At 38.8% G+C, this 23,950-nt stretch overlaps 1 protein-coding gene across 2 annotated transcripts in view; it reads left to right on the forward strand.

Annotated features, from left to right (window-relative positions):
- CD164L2 (CD164 molecule like 2) overlaps positions 1-23,950 on the forward strand; it is a 94,253-nt gene that overhangs the window by 65,733 nt on the left and 4,570 nt on the right. For both annotated transcript variants that reach the window (XM_075198126.1, XM_075198124.1), the window contains 4 exons: positions 9,456-9,548; positions 11,553-11,630; positions 14,368-14,412; positions 22,507-22,651. In XM_075198126.1, coding sequence (XP_075054227.1) covers positions 9,456-9,548; positions 11,553-11,630; positions 14,368-14,412; positions 22,507-22,651 — 361 coding nt within the window. The remainder of the gene's footprint in view (positions 1-9,455; positions 9,549-11,552; positions 11,631-14,367; positions 14,413-22,506; positions 22,652-23,950) is intronic.

A 23,950-nucleotide genomic window follows, 5' to 3' on the forward strand; every position in this document is an offset into this window, starting at 1 on the left:
AAAAAAACACCTCTCTAATAAAGATGAAAGTTTACTGTAGAAAAACATAAAATTGCCAACATGTCATTGTACCCAAAATATTACCAAGCATACCAGTATCAGCTAGCTCCCTTCTCTCAGGTAAATCTCAGCACCTGCAATCTACACTGTCATCATATTCCCCCTCATCAGTGTGTACATTATCCTCAAACAATGCTAATTCATACCCTATGAAATCCAACATCACAGAAGTCTGATGTAATTGCTGATAATGGCCTTCCTCATGGAATTTGTAATTCATTTTACGGAAGAGCTGTCACGATTTTTGGGCAATTCTTTTAGACCAGACCAAATGTCAAAATGTTGTGCAGACTCATCTACATCACCACTGGGTGTCTTGGGAAAGCTAAGTTTTTTCCTAGCAGCAATTTCCAGAGAAACTGAAACAGGAGACGTCATTGTGTAATGTACCACTTGTGCTGTCAGCTTGCTGACCAGGAGCTCATTGCATCTCTTGAGATCTGGGTCAGTTGGAAAGAAAGAGAAGACATAGCTCTTAAATCTAGGATCAAGCACAGTTGCCAAAATGTAGTGATCCGATTTCAAGATGTTGATAACTCTTAATCTACAAGTCCAACATAATTATTGGAATTGCTTTGTTTCATTTCCTCCTTCAATTTCTCTTACTGCTTTAACAAAAAGTTTTATTAGGGGAATCACTTGACTCAAGCTAACAGTGTCTGCACTTTCTTCACAGGTGACTACTTCAAGTGGCTCTCCTCCCCCCCAGTACCAACCCCCTCTGAATATGATTGGGGCAGCCACAATCAATCAAATACATGGGAGCCTCAATCTCACTAGGAGGCTCCCATGAAGTAGGTAAAAACTAATGAGTAAATATATAAATAAATATATAAATAAATGCATTACAGTAGTAGGCTCCCATTTAGGCAGCACATGACAAACAGCCACCCCTCCAGCCATTATTGAAGACAAGAGCAAGGCATAGAAAGAAAGAAAGAAAGAAAGAAAGAAAGAAAGAACTTACAATCACTTTTATTCAGGTAAGTGTATGTTCAGTTTTTTAATATTATCTTTTTAATCTGTATTATTAAAAAATAGCATTTTTTTTTGTATGTGTGAGAATATGGCTTTTTGCACTTTGATAAATCAGCCCCTGGGTCCAGTACTGTAATAGAACATTATTATATAATCTATTGCTAAACCCCCCCTCCCACCTTCACAGAATGTGCGGTATCAATTGTATTTGTAATGTATGTTATCAATGCCATTTTGATGTGCGGTATCATTGCTAGTTGTAATGTGCGGTATCAGTGCTAGTTTTAATGTGCGGTATAAATGCTAGTTTTAATGTGCGGTATCAATGTTAGTTTGATGTGCGGTATCAATTTGACTAGACTAAAAAGTGTATGTTGAAGGCTTATATATATGCTTATTTTTTTTCCCATTGAGCGCTGGGAAAGGCGTTCTGGCACCTTTTTTTTTTCTCTGCGGTGCTGCTACAGTGCAGCACCGCATCTGTGTGTGTCCTGCTTCCATCGGTCGGAAGCAGGACAGCGAGAGGAGCTGCATTCAATCCAAGAAGAGTGAAAAGAAGCATGTATAGAAGGTAAGTAATACAGACTACAGAAAGCGGGGGAGCAGAAAGAGGGCTACAGAAAAATGAAGGGGAGCAGAAAGAGGGCTACAGAAAAAAGAAGGGGGAGCAGAAAGAGGGCTACAGAAAAAAGAAGGGGGCACAGAAAGAGAGCTACAGAAAAAAGAAGGGAGAGCAGAAAGAGGGCTGCAGAAAAACGAAGGGGGAGCAGAAAGAGGGCTACAGAAAAAAGAAGGGGGAGCAGAAAGAGGGCTACAGAAAAAAGAAGGGGGCACAGAAAGAGGGCCACAGAAAAAAGAAGGGAGAGCAGAATGAGGGCTGCAGAAAAACGAAGGGGGGGCAGAAAGAGGGCTACAGGAAAAAGAAGGGGGAGCAGAAAGAGGGCTACAGAAAAAAGAAGGGGGAGCAGAAAGAGGGCTACAGAAAAACGAAGGGGGAGCAGAAAGAGGGCTACAGAAAAAAGAAGGGGGAGCAGAAAGAGGGCTACAGGAAAAGAAGGGGGAGCAGAAAGAGGGCTACAGAAAAAAGAAGGGGGAGCAGAAAGAGGGCTACAGAAAAAAGAAGGGGGAGCAGAAAGAGGGCTACAGAAAAATGAAGGGGGAGCAGAAAGAGGGCTACAGAAAAAAGAAGGGGGCGCAAAAAGAGGGCTACAGAAAAAAGAAGGGGGCACAGAAAGAGGGCTACAGAAAAAAGAAGGGGGAGCAGAAAGAGGGCTACAGAAACACGAAGGGGGAGCAGAAAGAGGGCTACAGAAAAAAGAAAGGGGTGCAGAAAGAGGGCTACAGAAAAAAGAAGGGGGCACAGAAAGAGGGCTACAGAAAAAAGAAGGGGGCACAGAAAGAGGGCTACAGAAAAAAGAAGGGGGAGCAGAAAGAGGGCTACAGAAAAACGAAAGGGGTGTTTTGCACATACGTTAAATACTGACTGTTTTTTCATGTAGCACACATATATCAACTTTAAATTTCAGTGTACAAATAAGCTATCAAGTATTTTTGTGCTACATGAAAAAACAGTCAGTATTTAACTTATGTGCAAAACAGAAAACTAGTTTCCACCCCTTGCATTGTAACATGGTTTTTTTTCAGGAGACTGAAATAAGATACCTCTTCATTTAAGATCCTTAATGAATCAGGCCCAAGAACAAGAAAAGCTTTTAAGATTGGCGAGACAAGATGGTGGGCAAAGGAGAAGGCCCTTAATTGGGTATTTGGAGAGAGGCAGTCCCTGTATTTGGATGCTATTGAAGTTTTATTTTCCATCTCACAGTTGGGAAATTGTGATTCAAGGGCCACTTCTGAAGCTACAACTTTATAAAAAAAACTGTCCGAGTTCAAGACCATTTTTACAGCAAATTAATTCCTTGCCATTTTAGATGTGATTGGACCAGTTTCAAAATACTTACAAACGAGTGGTCTTGACTTTCTGGTGGCATGGAAAATGGTTGAGAATGCCATTGACCAGCTAAAGAAAATTGATTTTGATAATATTACAGAAAAGGCTACTTTGCATCAAAAATGAATGCCCTTAGAGCCAATTGTGAAACAATCACTTTCCTTGAGATTGAAACTGAGATCCCAGTGAGAAGGGGTGGCAGAAAGAAACGAATGGTAGGTGAGATCTCAGTTGATGAACGTCCAACCAATGAACTGAAACTTTTTCGTGTGTAAGTGTACAGACCAATTTGTGACCAAATTTTAACAAGTCTTACAAAGAGATTTTCTGAAAATAAACAGTTCGTGCTAGACCCCCAGTATTTGGATTCTAGATTTTTTGAAAATATTCAAACTGATCCAACACTTCTTGAAGAGGGCACTCTAAAAAGTATTTCTGAATTGGCTAAAATTAATGAAGAGTCTCTTATTAGTAAACTTATAAGTTTTGCTAACCTCTTATGCTGACAGGACACTTGGATGAAGCAAGAAGACAAGAGGTAATTCCAGAAGAAGGTGGAGGGATGAAGATGAAAGATACATATTTTCTGCTATAGAGGATGACAAAACAAAGTGCAAATCGTGTAAAAATTGCTTCCTCTGCTGTCACAGAGTACATTCTTTATTCAGCTGTTTATGAGAATCTCTCTGTGGCATATGAGTGCCTGCTGACTCTGTCTTTCACACAAGTGGCATGTGAAATCATAAAAACAATACTGCGAGTTACAATGGGACAAGACCTGCTTGAAGCATTTATGATCATGTCTATAGAACAAGACCTTTTGGAACTAGTTCAATTTCAAGATGTGCTGGAAATTGTCTGTGAAAGTTCACCACTGATGAGATCTTTATTAACTTTGTGAGCAATCTTCATTGTTTTAAGACATTTAATTTGGCAGCACTTTTGTCTATTTTCTAGTGCTAATATGTTTGATTTCTGATCAATCTGACTCTAGTTTGCATATGTTCTATGTGTACATAACATTTTTTATTATGTGCATATTTGTATAGCTTATTTATGCATATATATGTTTTTGGTCACATTATTTATTTTCAATATTTATAATTTATAATAATAAAGTACCGCTGATTAAGTAACACTAAAATAGCCTCTTTTTATTTTATGAAGTATAAATTGTACCGAAAAACACCCTTTAAGGCTGGGTCGCTACTTATGGGCCAGTGCTGTGTTCTTGCCCCCCGGGCTAAAGTCTGCCAGCCCTCCCCTGGGCGTAACATTAATGAGGTCCCTAGATGGTTAAGATCCCTACCTCTACTGACTGTGGCTTTACAATGCTACAAATGGCTAGACAACTGTTGCCAGGATTTGTGTAAAAATAAAAAGACACATAAGAGGTCAATTTTTTGGTCTTACGCCCTGGCATGACAATGGCTTTCTTCTTATCACTGGCAAGAACTGTTTCCACTGGTGCATGACTTGCCACAGTAGAGTTCATTAACAGCACTGTTTGATTAGGTGCCTTAAGACCATTGTTAGCTTGTTTTGTGGGGGCCCAAACAAACCAAGTACTTCAGCCATAAAAGTGGCACTGCTTGTCGCTGGAGTTATCTTACATAAGGGTGGGTGGGAGGACACAAGGACAATTCCAGGCCCAAGGACAATTCCATTGTGCACCACTTTTCTTGTCTGCCACTGCTGTGTGGCAATGTTTTCTAGATGTGCTATGAACTGCGTGTGTTTGTGTCATTGCTCTGTCGCTTAGCATCCAGCCAGGTCGCTGCAGTCTTTGTTTGAAAGTATGAAAATAATATTGTGACCTGTGTAGTGGTCAAAATTGACTGCAAATGACTTGAAATTAGTGTTATTGAGGTTAATAATAATGTAGGGGGGAAAAAAAGCAAAAATATGTTACTTTAGCAAAAAAAAATAGGGATTTTAGAAAAAAATTGGGATCCAAAACCAAAACACGCAAGGGCGATTTTGCCAAAACCAAAACCAAAACACGAAGTTATCCAGATCCAAAACCAAAACCAGAACATGGGGGTCAGTGAACATCTCTATTTATAATCCAACACTGTAGATAGCCTAAACCAAGACAGGGGTCTTGGTAGCCAACTTCCTAATAGTAATGTGTAAACGACTCTGAAAATTTCAGAGCATTTTTCTGTATGATAGAAGTGGGGATGAATACATATTCAAATATTTCATACAAGTTATGGCTCCATTTATTTTATTTTTTTATATTATTATTTTTTTTTAAAAAAAAGGTGTAGAACAGGAGTAGTTTGTGCCCAGAATGGACTATTGGTTCAATTTAGAATTAATTACATTTATTTGTAGTATTCAGTCTCCTTACAAAATAAAAAGTATTTTTGACACAAACTCCTCCTGCCTCTGCTGTAAACATCTTTGACTGGAAAATACTATAGTAACCTTTATTGTGGTTATGGTGGAGACAGTGGGAGGAATTATCACCCATTTACTTATTTTTAAAATATAACTGAGGAAATCCATTGTTTGTTTAAAAAGGCAATATTACATCTAATGAATAGGTTTAATTGACAGTGGTCAAAAGTTAAAGAGGGATCATGTCAACTTATTATAAACTAAATGGCAACCTGAAGGCAAATAAATTCTCGTCTAGAATATTTCACTGCTTTTAAGTGTCATACTTGAATTAGGCTGTAATTTTATAATAGGATACTTTGTAGAAACAAGGGGATGTTACATTGCCCATTCTCCACCTGTTATGACATTATATGATACTATATAGGGCTGTGTTTATCTCCAGTATACAGATCTGGAGGATTCTGTCTCTTCAGGTACAATGTTCTGCTCCTGTCTCAGGTTTCTGTCATCAGCTCAATTTCCTCTTCTTGTCTGATCAGCTACCAGGTCAGAGACAATACTCTCCACACAGAGCCACCCCCCAGTCCTATACAGCATCTCATTGCTCTGCAAAGCATTCCCCATAGAGTTATTATTCTGAGTGTATTCTGCATTGCATAGTATTTTTCTTTCTACTGATCATTATTAGCTCCCAGTGTAGATATGAAGTATTTCTGCTTTGCTGTGCTTCTCTCTGCTGCGTTATCTCTCTGTGATACAGGTAAGTAATCAGCAAATGAAACCTCCCACAAGCGGGATATTTTATCCTTTATTGAATAGAGGTGTGTATTCTTATCTGAGAGTCACTATTTTGTGACCATAATAATATGTTGACATGTAATAAATCATTTTATTAATTGAAAGTAAACAATCTTGCAGTAGGAGAAACTGGTGGGATAAAACATGAGAGCTTAAAACCTTTTAGAGGGAAATATGAGATAAAACATTGAAAATATAATAAAACATAACACAACTTAGAATAAGTTAGAAAACATGACTGAGATAGTTTGAGTGACTGTGGAAGCAAACGTATAAGAGTAAATTAAATGGAGTGGTGGCAAAGCGAAGGATTAAGGCACATAGGTAGGTGAGACATAATGAATACAGTAGTGGAATAAAAATATAATAAACAATATTTTAAAATTTTGTAAGACTTACAAGTGAGTATAGAGGTAGTGGATGTGTTGCACTAACGTTTTGAGGTAGACACGGCAGGAAAACACAAGAGCTTGATGAGATGTGAAGAGGTAAAAGTAAAAGGAGAACATTTCAGGATTAAAAACATGAATAATGTAATCATGGAAAAAGGTAATAAATAAGATACCAATAATGGGTATAAATGGACCACTTACATCTTACAAACAACCATGTATTTTAAGATACCCGCAACTATCCCATTTTAGGAGCGATAGTCCATCTTTAGAATCCAAATTCGCCTGTACCTCTTTATTTTCAAAAACGACCTCATTGGCTCTGAGATATTCACCTAAGGATAAACTCCTCCACTGGCATCTACACATGTGTTTTATTTTTCATTGTTTTTTATATGTACTGTTATGTATAATAAGCTAACCTGTGTTTTATGAAGAGTTGTATCTGAAAGTTGGGTGTACATATTTGTGCATGAAAGAGTGTTCTTGTAACAAATATTCAATTTAATTTATTGTTTGTTTATAGGAAACACTTAGTGGTCTGGTATCCTTTTTCATATAGTTTCAACTCTGTATAAATGACTGACAAGTTATGCTTACAAGTGCATCCCAAGGGGCAGAGATCTTCTGGTTGGGTGTCTTGGCATCAGTGTAATATTTTTAAGAGGTATTCTGTGCATTGAATAAGTAAAAAGGAAAATATCTGGGAGGGTTTTCTAGAAAAAGGAAAAGATCAGCAAAGAGGAGTTTTAATAATGGATAAAGAAATCAGAGTGGTAAAAGGTAGTGAAGGTAAAAGTCACTGAGGGAGATATCTTTATTTAGAACACAATGTCTTACACATGAGAGTTATGTGAAAATATAGATTGCTATGTCAGCTTAGGACCTGTTGTCGGGTTTGGCTAAATATAGAGATGAATTCACTATTCTGTCATGTTATGGTTCTTAGATTTTTGTTTTTCCCACAGGAACATTATTGAGCGGGGTCCAGCAACTTCTTGGAATTTAACCCATATTTAATAAATCAATTAATTTTGATTTTTGTGACAACAAAAACTCTCCTAATTTAAAGAAAAGACCAAACTCAAATTGCTAGTAATAAAACCAAAGTTAAATTACTAATCAACCTATGGAGATCAGCTATGAAGTACAATAATTGCATGGTATGCCACACATACCATGCAGTTGTGCATGGATTTGTTCCTTTGTGGCTTCTTGACCATAAACCAATAAGGACTACCTTTGTACAGTATGTATACTGTTCTTTATATAGCACCAATTGTTGAACATAATACCTTGCAGTATTAGAGAAAACAGTAATGGGGTTGACAACAAGGGAATAAGAAAAGACATTGCTTTCCCTGTCCTGTATGGTTTATAATTAATTTGACTCTTTGTTCTTAGTGCTCTTAGTGCTCTGCAAGAGCAATATGTGTAGAGTCATAAAGGTAGGAACATCCCAAACCATCTTGTACTTTTAAAAGCCCCCCATCCCAAATAATTTTCACTTTTGCTGATATTTATGGTGGTGGTCTCTCTCTCTATCTCCCTCTCACTGATTTCACTTCATTAAGGCATCAAAAACTCATGACAGTAAGGTGTCTTTCTTGATTTTGTGTCTTCTATGTGCATAATGTTCTGTATCTTATCCATCTAAAATGAGCAAGTGGCGTTGCATTAAAGACAGGACCTTTTTGCCTGACTAAGACAGCCCCCCACCTAACTTTCCCCACACTTCCCTCTCTCTCCCACCCCCCACTCTTGACCTTCTTCTTACAACATTTAAAACCTTGTTTCAATCTAATGATTCCTTCTCCCACTCACATACTTGTTAATCCTATCCTAGTCCGATAGATATAAAAGGACATAAAGGACAAAAATTAGTATTAGTTATTTTACAATGTCTATCTGTCAAACTGTAACAATTGTATTATGTCAGTGCACATTTGCTCTTTTCCCTATGCTATTAGTTTTTGGATTTTTATACAGTTTGAAAATTAAAAGTAAAAAAACAAAAAACAGGACTTTTTGTTAAGGGAAAAACCTCTGCGATATCTTGCAAATACAGTTTACCTTATAGCCACTCCTTGCAGTTATTTTAACATTCTGGTGTGGTAGATCATCACTGTATTACAGCCAAAACTTAGTTGCCTCTCTTATTACAATGCAGTTTTGTTTTGTTTAGTTAATTATATCTGCTCTGTGCAATAATCAGTGACAGAAAAGGGAACATAGGTTGTAAACCAAAGGAGTATCCTGGTTCTCTGCTATTTCCATAGCAAGAAAATATTAGCTGGCAAAATACACCTTCTTCCTGTGTACTTTAGCGCACATCAGCACATCATGCAAAAGCAGTTAGCTGGCATCACAGTACTTAGAAATGGACTACCACTCTTATTTTTTGTTTTGTAAACGACCCTGTAAGTCCTAATCTCTTAAAGCGTAACAAACGTTATCAGAGCTATGACAACATGCAGGGAAGAAAGGCTATCAAATTATTTCCTGAGTAAACAGATCTTTTCTATCAGTCCTGGAAATGGCATATGGAAGTGGTGTATTTTACACTTTGCCATATCAAATCTTGCTGGCAGTGGAGAGAGAAGCACTGCCCTGTACTACTCAGAAGCTGAGTCATGCTGTTTACTTAATGGGCTCGCTGTATGTCAGAGGTGATTCTGGGTACTAGTCAGGTGGTGGTGGAAGGGTAGAAAAATGTCTATTATTATACTTTAGCATTTTGTTTAGTTTAAATAAAAATTAGCATGCTTATTACACATGCTTCTTTTAACAGCTAATATTTCTGAACAGCAATATATGTAATTTTGCAAGGAATTGTATATGACAAAGTCTTAGCTAGGCATTATTGAGAATAGTAGAAGACAATTGGGCCTGCTGGACACTGATATCATTCATTGTTCCTTCCACAGAGGGTTGTAGACAGCTGAGCTCTTGTGTGAGCTGTACTGAAGGGGAGCCAAGTTTCAACTTCTCCTGTAAGTGGGTGACATGTGAAACCTCAGGTAAGAATGATTTAAAAAACAAAACTACCACTACATCACACTTGCCAAGTTATGGCTGTTGGCATCCGGGAGCTGCCGGGGAGAGGTGGGCGTGCAGGTAGCGGGGCTCAGAAAATCGTTACATTTTGGCCCCAACCCATGACATTCTCAGGGAATCGCGGCATTTTGGACTTAATTCTGCCCACTTCACTAGGAAGTGGGCAGATGCGGGAGGCTGCAATACTCTCCCAGGAGTCTGAGAGTCCCACCCGCAATCCGGGACTCTCCCGGACATTCCGGAAGAATTGGCAAGTATGCACTACACTTAACAGTGATAGAATATGGATGTCGATAGATTTCACTATCACTCGTAGTTGCTGTTTTGTTGTATTCATTCTGTATTTGTGTGTATGCAAAACATATATCCAAACACATAAAATGCCAGACACGTATTTCAGTTGGACAGTATATACAAGCCCTGCTTTCAGCAGTCACAGTTTTGTGCTTTCTCATCCTGGGAGCTACAAGCAAATATTACTTTAGATTAAATTGCTCATGTTACATCGATAAGTTGAACTAGCTTGGATAGGGCCTGATGCAGAGTTGTTGAGTATTACGCATCTCAATATGCATCCAGCTCTGCACCTGTAACATGTACACCAGGTTTACATCAGGCTTATATCAGACATACATACACCCACACACGCATACGCACAACCAGTTCATAAGCACAAGAAAAGTTTATTAACATCTCATTTGATAGTGAAAAACACATGCACTATTAGGCTTGATATAATGTAGCAGTTAAAATATCCATTCTTGCATATGAATTAAAGAGGCAAAAATATATTTTTAAAATACGCTAATATCCTACAATATATGCACAATTAATGCAAAAAGCACCTACCAGTTTCAGAGGTGAATTTGCAATCAGAAGATGCTAGCTAGTGCAGAATTGTATTCAGAACCGTAAGTTGCTGTATCTGAGATATTACTTGTAACCAGTAGCACTATAGAAGATAACTGCCACTAATACAGTCAGGGTGCCTCTAAGGTGCTTCTACTTTTGGCATCCCCTACATGCCGGTGAAGAGACTGAAAAGTGCTATTTGAAACAAAATGTATGCTTTGTTTTGGTCTTTAGTACTATTTTGCTCATTATGGGCCTGAGTCATTAAGGAATGCAAAGTGAACCCAATTTGCGTTTTTTAAAATTGAACGCAAACTGCACGCAGGTAAGTCTGTATTCAAGTTCAAGCGGAACTGAAGAAACGTTTCTAATTGAATATGGCACTTGCAGTATGCAGACAGTCACAACACACTGCAGAATACGCACAATGCATGTGTATATATATATATATATATATATATATATATGTCCCATCAAAAGATACAGATAAAAATAAAATATCAAAGACATTAACACCTGTTAATAATATAGTCATAAATAAAAATATTTTTTCTTTTTTTTCCCTATGAAATACGTATATCGGAATGTTATTAATGCCGACTGTACAGTACATAAATTGCATTTTTACAGTTGCTTTACATTGTAACCACATATTGGAACATGCATACGCGTCCGTCATCACTATCAATAGCAACATTCACCTGACCAGCTGCTGGGGATACCAGAGCTTGAATCAGACGGCTGTGTGTGCACTCAACCTTGGCACGCCCTTACTGCACATTGACTACATGCATATGCCCCTTCCATCCCCCGTTCTGCAGTTGAAATCATAGGCTGTTGGAAGTGTCCATTGCCTTTGAAGATTAATTGCATACACTTGCATTCACTGGCGTATAATCCATTTCTAAGCATGCGCAATGAGCAATTTTACGCAAAATACGGCACATATGGGCATTTACATTCCTTAATAAATTAGGCCCTAAATGAACATTATGCACTAAAGTGCTATTTATTTTAGTACAGTCCACAAGAACAGAAATTGCTGATTTTGAAGCAAAAAAAATATATATATTGAAATCACTACATTATATTAAAGTATTTTCTTTTCTCTTTAGAAAACAGCAGCTGTGTCACCAGCAAGGAGCAGATACATGAGTCATGTATAGTATCAAAGAATAGCAGCATGTGTGCAGGTAACATCCCTTAAGGAAGAAATATAAATGGGACAAGAATAGGAGAACTAATTGGAGAAATGGTGTGGAACGTAAAATAGTTATAGAGGGATATTAAATAATTCATTCTTCCTGTGTTGGAGAATAGCAAATATTGATCAAATGTTTTACAATGCTAAACCTAGACTTAATATATTATAAATAGCATTAGAATAGCATTACAATTGTTGCATATTAGTTGCAAGAATATCACAATGTGTGATGTGATTAACAAGGGTGGTTAAACAATAACTACTGATAATGTCAAAGCAATAGCAATAAATACATTTTATTCAAAAACATACTAAATCTGCTGTTGCTGAATTGAGTTAGGCTGAATAAACACTACAGTGTTTTCAGCCAACTATTGGACCAATCACTCTATAAACGACTGTTCAGCGCCAACATCACATTAGTATCTTCACTTAGTCAATGGACGATTATCGCTCCAAGCACCGACCATAATTTGATTTGATTGTTCAGCACAACTATAAATCTCGTTCAGCTATGGAACAACATCCCTCCAATCCTGCAGTGTGTATGCACTTATGATCTGGATCTTCATAGAGTTTACATGATCTTTTCAGGCGACGGTTATGACAGTTGAAGGGCATAGATCTGAGGGTAAATCTTTTAAAACATGTGTGGTGTGTACACACAAACCGGGACTATTTTTTTTTTCAGTCGTTTGTAAAATCATTACACATTGGTCGGAAATTTCTGTAGTGTGTACCCAGCCTTAGCTGGCAAGAATAGTGATAGTAGGACATTTATAAAACTAAATGTGTTCTAATTCATCTAGCCAATTGCTTCTTGAGAGAGGCATGCATTATTTAAAACAGGAGAATGCATTTACATTTTAATTCGTGCTTGTGGAGTATTGTGCTTGTGTAGGAATTTTGAGTGTGTGAGAAGCAAATTATTGTTTTGGGGAGTCAGCAGTAACCAGTTTTGGCATTGTATATATTTATTACAATTCTGACAGATAATAACATTGCAGAGAATACATAAAAAATATTTGCAAGACAATATAAGAACAAGAAAATGTTTTACTTATCTCTAAACCCTAGTATATAAAACATGGTCACATGCCTGTGATTTTGCGGCTCTGGTCCCTTGTCTCCTCTGGTGTTCTCTTCATACACCAGGGGCTAAAATTACTAAAGATTTATTTTTTGTGGCAGTTTAGAAACAAGCGCACATTGCCAGTGATTTTGGCCTCCAAATAACAGGATTTACAATTTTGTGTTTTGGGAGTGGAAACTCAAACCACCAGCAATGTGTACTAACACCTAAAATGCTGGTGGTTTAATCAAAATTGGCAGAGCACGTACCAGAAAAATGGCAGGTTTTTTTAGACCTGCTTCTGATAGGCACCACAACATAGTTTGATTACATGTTTTTCTGGTTAGCATAATGGAGGCCAATGTGGGAACTTTATACAGAATTCTTGGGCTAAATTTATTAAAGAGCGGTTTTGTGAAACTGATGCTTTTCAGTTTTTGTTTTTTTTACCCCAAACCATTGCAAATCCGCTGAAAAAACACATAGTGCCACATTAATTACCACCTTCCTGATTTTTAACATAAGAGAATTGTAATTTTGTTTTTTCCCTCTTATATTCGGAATAGGAAGATAGGACAAACAGCATGCCTTCTCCTTGTCCCTGACAATTCATGAAGTTCTAATTGTATTAATAATGGCTTCACTGTAGGATATGCATCTAATGTCTGACTGCTGGAGCTTACAGTAATTCTCTAAGTACTGTACATGCCACTATATCCTCTTCTTTACGTGGGGATAATTCCCAAATAAAACCATATAACAATTGTTTCTACTTTTAAGTACATCACACATATACAGTATCTGCTTCACATTTTCTTCTACCTTCCATTTCCCACTGCTTTAAATGTTGTTCCACTGCTGGTAATCCCACTTATACAGTGAATGATATTATGCCCCATACTGTTTAATCAGTTAGAAGAATACAAAAAATGCTTTGGACAAACCAAAAACAAAAATCTCCTAACAATACATTGTTAGTGTACAACGGACAGTGGTTCTTCTAGATGCATTACATTTTTCAATAAATACTCAATGGAATATGATCCTTTTAAAATGCCCATATCATGTTGCAGGTGTCATAACAGTTTCCATTAAAGAATAGAAAACTCATTGTTTCTTGTAGGGATACCTTTCTTACAGCATTTCTACTGGTGTCATTCATGGAACTGGAAAAAATGTAAAGGCACCGTGCACATTTTTTGATCAAAATGTATCGATTTATCTGCAAAGTGAAAAGGTTTTACATACATCCCTAAATGTGCACTCACTACCCCTTGCTGCTCTATATACTATCTCACCCATGAAACAACATCTAATTTTTGCAGTCAGCCACAGAACCAGGTGCATTACGACAACTATATCACATTCAGCATGATATGCCCTATCCAGCCAATTCCTCTCCCCAGAAGGTTCAAATTTTGAGCTATACACTCTACACCATAATGACACATTAAATCATATCTTAACTCATAACAGATAGCGTTAATACACAGGAGTAGGTGCATGACAATACAAAAGACATTTTCTGCATTGGTTTTATTGTGATAGAACAAAGTGCACTTATGGATATTAGCAGAATAAAGCAAGGAGTATTACAGGGCTATAATAAGTTATAATAAGCATTATGATGGATTTTTGTCTTTTTTTCTTTCAGTCCCTGAGAACAGGTCAGCAGAGCCAGTAGAGATGCCTTCTGAAGGTGAGTAGCTGAGTTTTTGCAGGAAGCACAGAGATTTGTGACTTTTGTTGGTAGTGTGTTTACTGTAACTGGACTAATTACTTAAATCAGATAAGTAAAAATTACATTTCATGTAGAGTATTTAATTAGCTTTCTAAAGTCATCCATCTACAATATCTGCATGCATCATTTTTTCACTGAGCGCAAAATAGTCTGTCCATATGTAGACAGACAACTATCAGTGAGTCTCCTTAACAAAGCAAGAAGGAGCAGAGGACAATCCTGATTGGTGACACCGCACACTTCAATTTGCAAAAGTGCCCCACTCCGCCAAATTGCATGCAACGTTAGCAGGAAAGCAAAACTTTCCAGGGAGAAGTTAGTTGGAGTTAGGGCATTCCTTGCTAAGTATTAAGTCGGGGCACATAGTTTAGCATAACAGTGAAAAAACGAGATTTTTTTTTCTGTAGCAATATTGTTAAAATCAGATGAAGGGATTATAGGGGGCAAATTTTTAGGGACTTCTTTGTTGTGCAAAGGAGGGCTCCACCATTTCCTCTACCAAACTTTTTGCACAGACTCTGAGCTGAAGGAAATCAGGGGGTAAATGTATCAATCTGCGGTTTTTGCAAGTCGCCAATATTTGGCAACATTGCAGGGAAAATTTAAAACGACAATATTTTTGAAGGCAAAACAGTTGATTTTTTTTTTATCATTTTCACTCTCAGAAATGAACTTTCTGCTGCACAGTTGGTCACCGCCATGCACACAAACACTCTGGGCCTGATTCATTAAAGCAAAAAAAATAGAGATGGGCGGGCTCGGTTCCCTGAGAACCGAACCCACCCGAACTTTGGGTATCCAAGTACCGAGCCGAGCTCGGAATCCAAATCGAGGCCGAACGTCATTGTGACGTAGTCGGATCTCGGGGCTCGGTTCTCGCGATACTTGAAGATTATAAATACACGCCTCCACAGCAATCCATCGCCATTTGACAGAGGGAGAGAGCAGGGTGTAGTCACAGGCTGATTAGAGCAGGGACAGAGAATACAATATTCTGATTTGAATTGTGCTAACAAAAATCGCAAGAGAAGAGAGGAGGATAGAGAAATTTTGTTTTTTTTCAATATTTGGCACTCAAAGTGCTTTTTGGGTGTCCCCCAATATTTTGCCTAAATATTTCTGGCTGTCAAAATTACTATCTGTCAGCAGTATCTACCAAATAATTTTTAGCACTCCCCAGTGCTTTTGGGGTGTCCCCCATAATTGTGCATAAATATTTCTGGCTGTCAAAAGTCATATTTGTCAGCAGTATCTACCAAATAATTTTTAGCACTCCCCAGTGCTTTTGGGGTGTCCCCCATAATTGTGCATAAATATTTCTGGCTGTCAAAAGTCATATTTGTCAGCAGTATCTACCAAATAATTTTTAGCACTCCCCAGTGCTTTTGGGGTGTCCCCCATTATTTTGCCTAAATATTTCTGGCTGTCAAAATTACTATCTGTCAGCAGTATCTACCAAATAATTTTTAGCACTTCCCAGTGCTTTTGGGGTGTCCCCCATAATTGTGCATAAATATTTCTGGCTGTCAAAAGTCATATTTGTCAGCAGTATCTACCAAATAATTTTTAGCACTACAAGTGCTTTGGGCTCAGAATGGATTCAAAGCAGTCCACATATGAGCAGAATGAGCAACCAGGTTCTGTCACCAGTCCTGATGGTAGTGTTCCCAGTACGTCATCTGGGCAAGGCGATGTCAAACTACACAGTGTTTTGAAATCAGTCCAAAAAACACACACCAAAAAAAAAATTACTCTGTTGAAGCGAAAAAGAAGTGTAACTGATCAAAATTTAAGTGCTGATAAAAAAAAATTTGCCAACATGCCATTCTACACACGCAGTGGCAAAGACAGAATGAGGCCTTCACCTTTCTCTATTAGTGGCAGAGCCCAAAAAGTTACCGAGCCTACAATTGGTGCACAACTACTGTTACGCGTCAAAGCCGAGCTGCAAGATAACAGTAAGCAGCCTCGGACTGGCCTGCCGGGCAGCCGGACTATCCACCGGTAGGCCCCGCCGCATTGAAGCTCCGCCCCCTCCGTTGTTAGGGCGGAGCTTCAATGCGGCTAACTTCTGACACCTCAATTAAACGCGCCGCTAGCTGCAGTATGTGGGACTCACACTCAAGGGCCGGGAGTGCAGTCAATGCCCAGGCACTATAACTTGTAAATTTATCCTGAAACAATATTATCACAATGTGATGTTCGAGTGAATACACATCTAGCCTTGAAGAAGTCACGTGATCGTGACAAACTGCGCCAGATAGACACGCCCACTTCCGGAAATCACGATGTGCGCTCCATGCTGGAATGCACGCCACCAACTGGAACACTCCAAACTCAAGCAGCCGGGTCACGGAGAGCTCTCCAATCACGGCATGCAACTTGAACGGACACTTAATAGCAAGTATTCAGATTTACCTTTTTATTGAACTTTTGATTTTAGAATTTACTCAGCAGCAAAGCTCACTGACTTTCTCCACCAATATCGCTGAGTCGTTTTATCAGTAGACAGATACCACAGACTATTTCTAAGGATTTTAGTTTTTGGGAGGGATCCTCAAATACATTTATCTCATTGCTTATGATTATTGTGCAGCATGGTTTCACCATAAGATTCTGATGATCCATCTGTCTTTACACATGTTTTTGATTTTACTAGTTGTATTTATTTGCTTAGATATGTCATGTGTGACATTGATTGTCATTAAATGATGACTTATTTTACTCGAACATCACATTGTGATAATATTGATCCATCCAACTCTCTCCTTATAACACCATCCACAATTATATACCACCCAGACTCTAGCGCTGTTCTAATTTACTCTATTATTTAGGGAGTGGACTCTCCCTCGTCTTCTTGATCTAGCAGCTTAGTCTGGTTAGCTGGACCATAAGCATATATCAATCCAACCTCTACAACTCAATTCTGCTGTGCGCACCCACCTCTCTTTGTCATATCAGTAGAGAGTGTGGCTGCCTGTCAAACATGTCTGCCGTCATGTGCTGCCGTCATGCGCTGCCTGTTACAATTGGTGATAAAAGGTATTGTCTAGAACTCGTAAATTTATCCTGGAAAATCTAAAATTTTAAAACCACTTAATATGTAAAAGGGAAAAATGTTCTCTGCCGTCACCACTTTCTCCTGTTGTGTGATACAATTAAAAATGTACTTTAATAAGCATAGTAAAAGGGTGGTTTTGCTGCTTTTTTTTATAAAACAAGTCATCTTTCATTCTGCTTATCCATTCTGTGGTTATTATTATAGCTAATGATAAATCACTTGAAGAACAAACAGAAGTGTTTTTATTTATTTTAGTTCCCACTGGCACTCTAAAATCCAATTTATTAGTATAGACGTTAATACAAATAGTGTGGATCTCTCTAGAATATTGTAATACCTTATAAACATCAATTTATATACTACACTATGGTGCTAGCTATCCTTCGTGGGCTGACCACTCGCCTCTTTGATAGCTGGCCACACCCCCTCTGGTGGGCCCCTAGCGTTGCAGTTCCCCGGTGGGCCCTTCATGCCCCAGTCCGACACTGACATTAAGGCATTAGAGGATAATGTTTGCTCTGATTCACAAATGACAACAATCCCTGTGGAGAGTCCATCCAACAGTGTGATGTCTAATCGTGAGCATTCTGCTGATGTGTGCCTTAATAGCCCGAGTGTAGCCGGTGATACACAAATTGAGGATGCCACTTTGGAATTAGAAGAGGATGAGGGGGAGATTTGTGTAGGCGACGAGGGCGCTAATGAGGATGTTGATGAGGATGAGGTTGTTTGTGTAAGTCCTGCACCAGTGGCAGCAGTTCTGGCACGTGACAAGAAAAAGGCCATTGTCATGCCTGGGCATAAAACAAAAAATCCACTTCTTATGTGTGGAATTATTTCTACCCAAATCCAGACAACAATTGTATAGCCATTTGTAGTGTATGTCAAGCCACAGTCAGTCGAGGGAGGGACCTTAACCATCTTGGAACCTCGTCTATGTTATGCCATTTAACGAGAGTTCATGGCAAAGTGTTGTGAAAAGCTGAAAGTTCTTCCAAAAAAATTACAAGCACTCCATCATCAGCTAAGACCCTCCGGTCACCGACGTCCCAACGGCTATAAAATACACCCACCACACCATCCTCATCAATATCCTCAGTAGCGCTCGGAGTTAGCCCGGCATCCCACTTATTAAGGCTGGATGACTCCTGCACTATTATTGATTCCTCTGAAAAAAGGGTTAGTCCCACTGCTGCTGTTGCTGCTGCTGGGGGTGAATTGTCAGCCCAGAGACAGGTCAAGAAAATGAGCAGTCCTACATTTCAGCAATTAACTGTGAAACAATCATTTGCGAGGGGAAGCAAATATGACAGCAGTCACCCAGTCGCCAAGCGAATCACAGACGCCATGGCTGCAATGTTAGTGTTAGATCTGCGTCCAATTTCCACAATAAACGCAGCTGGGTTTTCACAGTTAATTGAGGTTTTGTGTCCGCGTTACAGAATTCCATCACGACACCATTTCTCCCACAAAGCAATTCCACAACTATACCAAAAAGTGTGTAAAAATGTAGAGATTGCGCTGAAAAATGCCATTCTGCCCACTGTCCACTTAACCACAGATATGTGGACAAGTGGAAGTGGCCAAACCAAAGACTATATGACTGTGACAGCCCACTGGGTTGGTCATTCACCTTCACCAGCAGGAACAGCAGCAGCATTTACACCACTACGTAACATTTGTCACAGGCAGGCCACTCTTTGTATCACCGGCTTCACTAACAGGCATACAGCTGACAATTTGTTACGCAAACTAAGAGATGTGATTGATACATGGCTTATACCACTTGGACTCTCCCCAGGATATGTCATTTCTGATAACGCCAACAATATAGTGGGAGCATTACAGCTGGGTGATTTCCAACACATTCCCTGTTTTGCTCACACAATAAACTTGGTGGTGCAGAGCTTCCTACGAAATAACCGTGAGGTGCAGGAGATGCTTTCGGTGGCCCGTAAAATTTCAGGCCATTTCAGGCATTCAGCCACAGCATGTAGGAGATTACAGCAGCTCCAAGAGCAGTTTAACTTGCCCTGCCACCAACTTAAGCAAGAGGTGGTAACTAGGTGGAATTCCACCCTGTACATGCTTCAGAGGATGGAGGAACAGCGCAAAGCCATCCAAGCATATTGCGCAAGCCATAACATTGGGAAAGGAGGGGGGATGTATTTCACTCTTGCACAGTGGGGAATCCTTTCAGTGCTGTGCAAGGTGCTGAAGCCATTTGAAGTTGTGACGTGTGAGGTGAGTGCAGACTCTGCTAGTTTGAGCCAAGTCATTCCTTTAATTAGACTATTGGAAAAGCAGCTTGAGAAACTGAAGGAGGAGCTGAAAGCAAGCAATTCAGCAAAGTATGTTGGCCTTGTCGATCAAGTACTTAATTCGCTTCACAATGATCCTCGAGTTATTAAGATCTTGAACTCAGATCAGAGCATTTTGGCCACTGTGCTTAATCCAAGGTTTAAGACCTATATTGAGTCTTTACTTGTAAATGAGCGAGATGTGAACTTTTGCAAGGAGCTATTGCTCTGCAAGTTGGCCGCTGAACTGGGCCTCGGCTTGACGACGTGTCCTCCTTCACTTTCTCAAGCTGCTGCTGCTCGTAAAAAATAAAATTTCAGGGAAGCAGGGAAGACGCAGGGGGCAGACCAGAACACTTTAACATCTGGGCTGGTTTGAAGGATTTTTCAAAAAAATGTGTCACCTTGCCCATAACTCCATCCAATACGAGTATAAACATGCAAAGGATGGTGGAGGATTATTTTCAAGAGGTAATTGATATGGAAATGTCAGGCAGTCCCTTTCCTTACTGGAAGGAAAAGCAGGCTATTTGGAATCCCATGTTCAAACTTGCTTTGCAATACCTAAGCTGCCCACCCTCCAGTGTGTACTCTGAACGAGTATTCAGTGCAGCCGGGAACTTAGTCAGTGATCCGTCGAATGTTCCAAAAAATGTGGAGAGAATGATGTTGATAAAAATGAACTACATCTTCCACGAGGAAGGCCTTCACCATCAAAGACATAAAAGCACTGACTGTTCTCTAATGGCGGATTCAAGCGGCGATAAATTGATAGTCTGTGATGATGACGTACACACTGATGAGGGTGAGGATGAAGCTGAAGATGATGACGATAACATCTTTTTAAAACTTTCTATGTAAGTGTAGGGTGCAATCTACCCCCAAAGAGGAAAGGGACTTGTGGCATTTCCATATCACGTACCGTCTTGAAAGGCTGCTGTTTGGGCAATTTCTCCTTAAGGGTAGGGTGTCATAGACAGAGTGACCCCAAACTGGCTTTGTCCATTTCTCTTAATATTGTACAGTCTATAACGGCTAAAATTTTTTGTATTTTCAACAAGTGGAGGGGGGCCTATAGAGACAGAAACCAAACTGGCTTTCTCCATTTCAATTAATATTGTAAAGTCTATAACGGCTGATTTTTTTTGTATTTTCAACAAGTGGAGGGGGGCCTATAGAGACAGAAACCAAACTGCCTTTTTCCATTTCTTTACATATTTAACTATTAGTATAGGGTGTAATATACATCCAAATACGATGACTGCATTGCCAATATGCATAGATGGAGAGGAAGACAATCTGTTTTGTGTGTAGAATTAATGAAGGCCTACCTACCAGGAATTAAACAGTTTTTTTGATAATTTATTAGCTCTACAATTAGATTACTTATCCATGAAACAGGTGGATCACAAAATTTGGTTATTTTAGGCCCAAAAACATTGATTTTCCAACAAAATAGCAAAACAAAACCCAAACAAAACCAAAACCAAAACACGCAATGGCGGTTTTGCAAAACCAAAACCAAAACACGACGGTAATCCAGATCCAAAACCGAATACAAAACCTAAACACGGGCGTCAGTGACCATCTCTAAAAAAAAATAAGTAACTTTGCTTGCACCTTGGCAAAACCATGTTGCATTTGAGGGGGAGGTAAATTTAAAATGTGATGGCAGATTTATAATTGGGGTAGGGCGTGTCCTAGATCAGTGTTTCCCAACCCTAGTCCTCAAGTACCCCTAACAGTGCAGGTTTTCCAGGTCACAAGTGAAATAATTAGTACAACCTATGGATCTTTCAAAATGTGTCAGTCAGGAATGATTACTCCTGTGCTTCAGCAAGCAGATATGGAAAACATGCACTGATAGGGGTACTTGGACTAGGGTTGGGAAACACTGTCCTAGATCAACTTTAAAATTTAGTATACAAACAAAGCTATCAAGTATTTGTGTGCTACATGAAAAAGCAGCCAGTATTTATCTTATGTGCGCTTCTTGCTTTGTAACATGGTTTTATCTGGGAGAAAATGTACAAAATTTTTTTTCTTTCCTTTCCTTAATGAATCATACCCTCTGAGTGCAATTTCCAGAATAATATACTGAAAAGTTAGCAAGCCTATAGGGCCCCTAGGCTCATGGGGCCCCCGGGCTAATGCCCAGAGTGCCCATGCTTTAAGACAGCCCTGCTTTTGGTATTTAATGCAGACTTACTCTCTTTATATTTCAGCATCTCTGACAGTTTGTCTAAAAAAGCAATTTGTTTATATGTAAAATAGCTGCTAAAAACATATATTGGTCATTTATCATCAGAAATACATAAATGACATGAAATACAATAATGTGGTTTTGGTGGATTCTGTACCTGTAGAGCATTTTAATGACATTATGAAATAGTGCATTAAAATAAAAATGCTCCAGTAGTTTACATGTATCCATAATTAAAAATAAAGGGAAACTAACTCAATGTATTTTCACTAAAGGCTAGATTTACTAAGCTGCGGGTTTGAAAAAGTGGGGATGTTGCCTATAGCAACCAATCGGACTCTAGTTTTCATTTATTTAGTACTTTCTACAAAATGACAGCTAGAATCCGATTGGTTGCTATAGGCAACATCCCCACTTTTTCAAACCCGCAGCTTAGGGCTAGATTTACTAAGTGTTGAATAAGTAACTGCCTTTCTTCTCCTCAGAGTCCCCTCAATCCAACACATTATCCCCTCCAGTCTTCCACGCGGGCAGTTTCATTGGAGGAGGAGTCTTGGTGATACTGTTACAGACCATTGGATACTTTGTCCTGAGACACCTGCAAGGTCCAGAAAGAGACTACCAGACCATGTGAGACATTATTGATTTATAATCTACATAAAATCTGATGTATACAATACAGCAACATATAACTATGTTCCATATACTGTAAAAATCAAAAGCATAACTGTAACTAGACAGTTTAGTGCCCTGAGTGAGAGATAACACTGGTGCCCCCACCTTGCTGGGAGCAATATTTGGTGCTGCCGGAGGTGGACCTACTGTGGGAGCATGGCTAGTCCTTTACAAGAGCTAGACCGGACTCCAACTGGCTTCTTCGCAGACGGTGTTCATTCTCCATATTGTAGCTTTTTTTTGATCTTTAAGTAAAGAGCCCCAATGGAATCGGAGTACTTTAAATGGAGCCGCTACATGCCGGCACTAAACAAATGAGCTGCATGTTAAACAGACTGTGCACAATGCATTATACCACACGCTACACTAGCCTGTGCCAAACCCTCACCAGTGTTTTCCCCACAGATGATTGCACCAGCTTGTACCCTCATTAAACATTCTGTGGCTCCACTGCAAAACTAGTCTGCTTTCCCATTCTACAACCACCATGAGCCCTTCACACACAATACAAAAGTAAAAAAAATATATAAATTGTTAACTAAAGATTGTGCGGAACTTATGCAATGTAAGGGTAGTCACATATGCATGAGAGAGAAAGAGGGGGAGTATTATAATTAACTTTCTCACAATTTATAATTTTAATTCTTATTGTATTGTTACTAAATCCCTTTCTAATACTCTTTCCTTTTAACTACAGGTAGTTTGGAAAATTTAAGGGAATAAAATAAAATATGACATTTTCAAGAAATAAATGTTGACCTAATAAAAATGCTTCTACAACAGATATATTTATGTGTGCTAACCTTGTAAGATTTAATGATGTCCTAGCTCTGTTCAGCTCTTTTTTAACTGTGGCAAACAACTCATTCAATGTGTCTCTTTCTCTAATTCTATACAAAACACAAAAATCCATGACATTCTTCTTACAAACATACTGATGACTTAATCAAAAGTAGAATTAATATAACAATGAAGTATTCTATTATATCCTCATTTTCACTATTAAAAACTTGTAAAAAGCATAATTAATAGAACAAGTTACACAACTATAGCTACAAAAATAATCATTCCAGGCAATATTTAATGAACAAGGGCTCCTTGCTAACAAAACTGCCAAGGATCAAGAGAACCTGTTTTGTCCTGTTCTTTTCTAAATTCTTCCAACTTTGCACTTACTTATAATGTTCATCAGTGATGAAGGAACAATACTTCTGTCCAATTAAAGCACACGCTTCATCATTGCTTGTTAGAACA

The sequence above is a fragment of the Mixophyes fleayi genome, chromosome 2 (assembly GCF_038048845.1).
Source record: "Mixophyes fleayi isolate aMixFle1 chromosome 2, aMixFle1.hap1, whole genome shotgun sequence".
In the NCBI taxonomy this organism is placed as follows: domain Eukaryota; kingdom Metazoa; phylum Chordata; class Amphibia; order Anura; family Limnodynastidae; genus Mixophyes; species Mixophyes fleayi.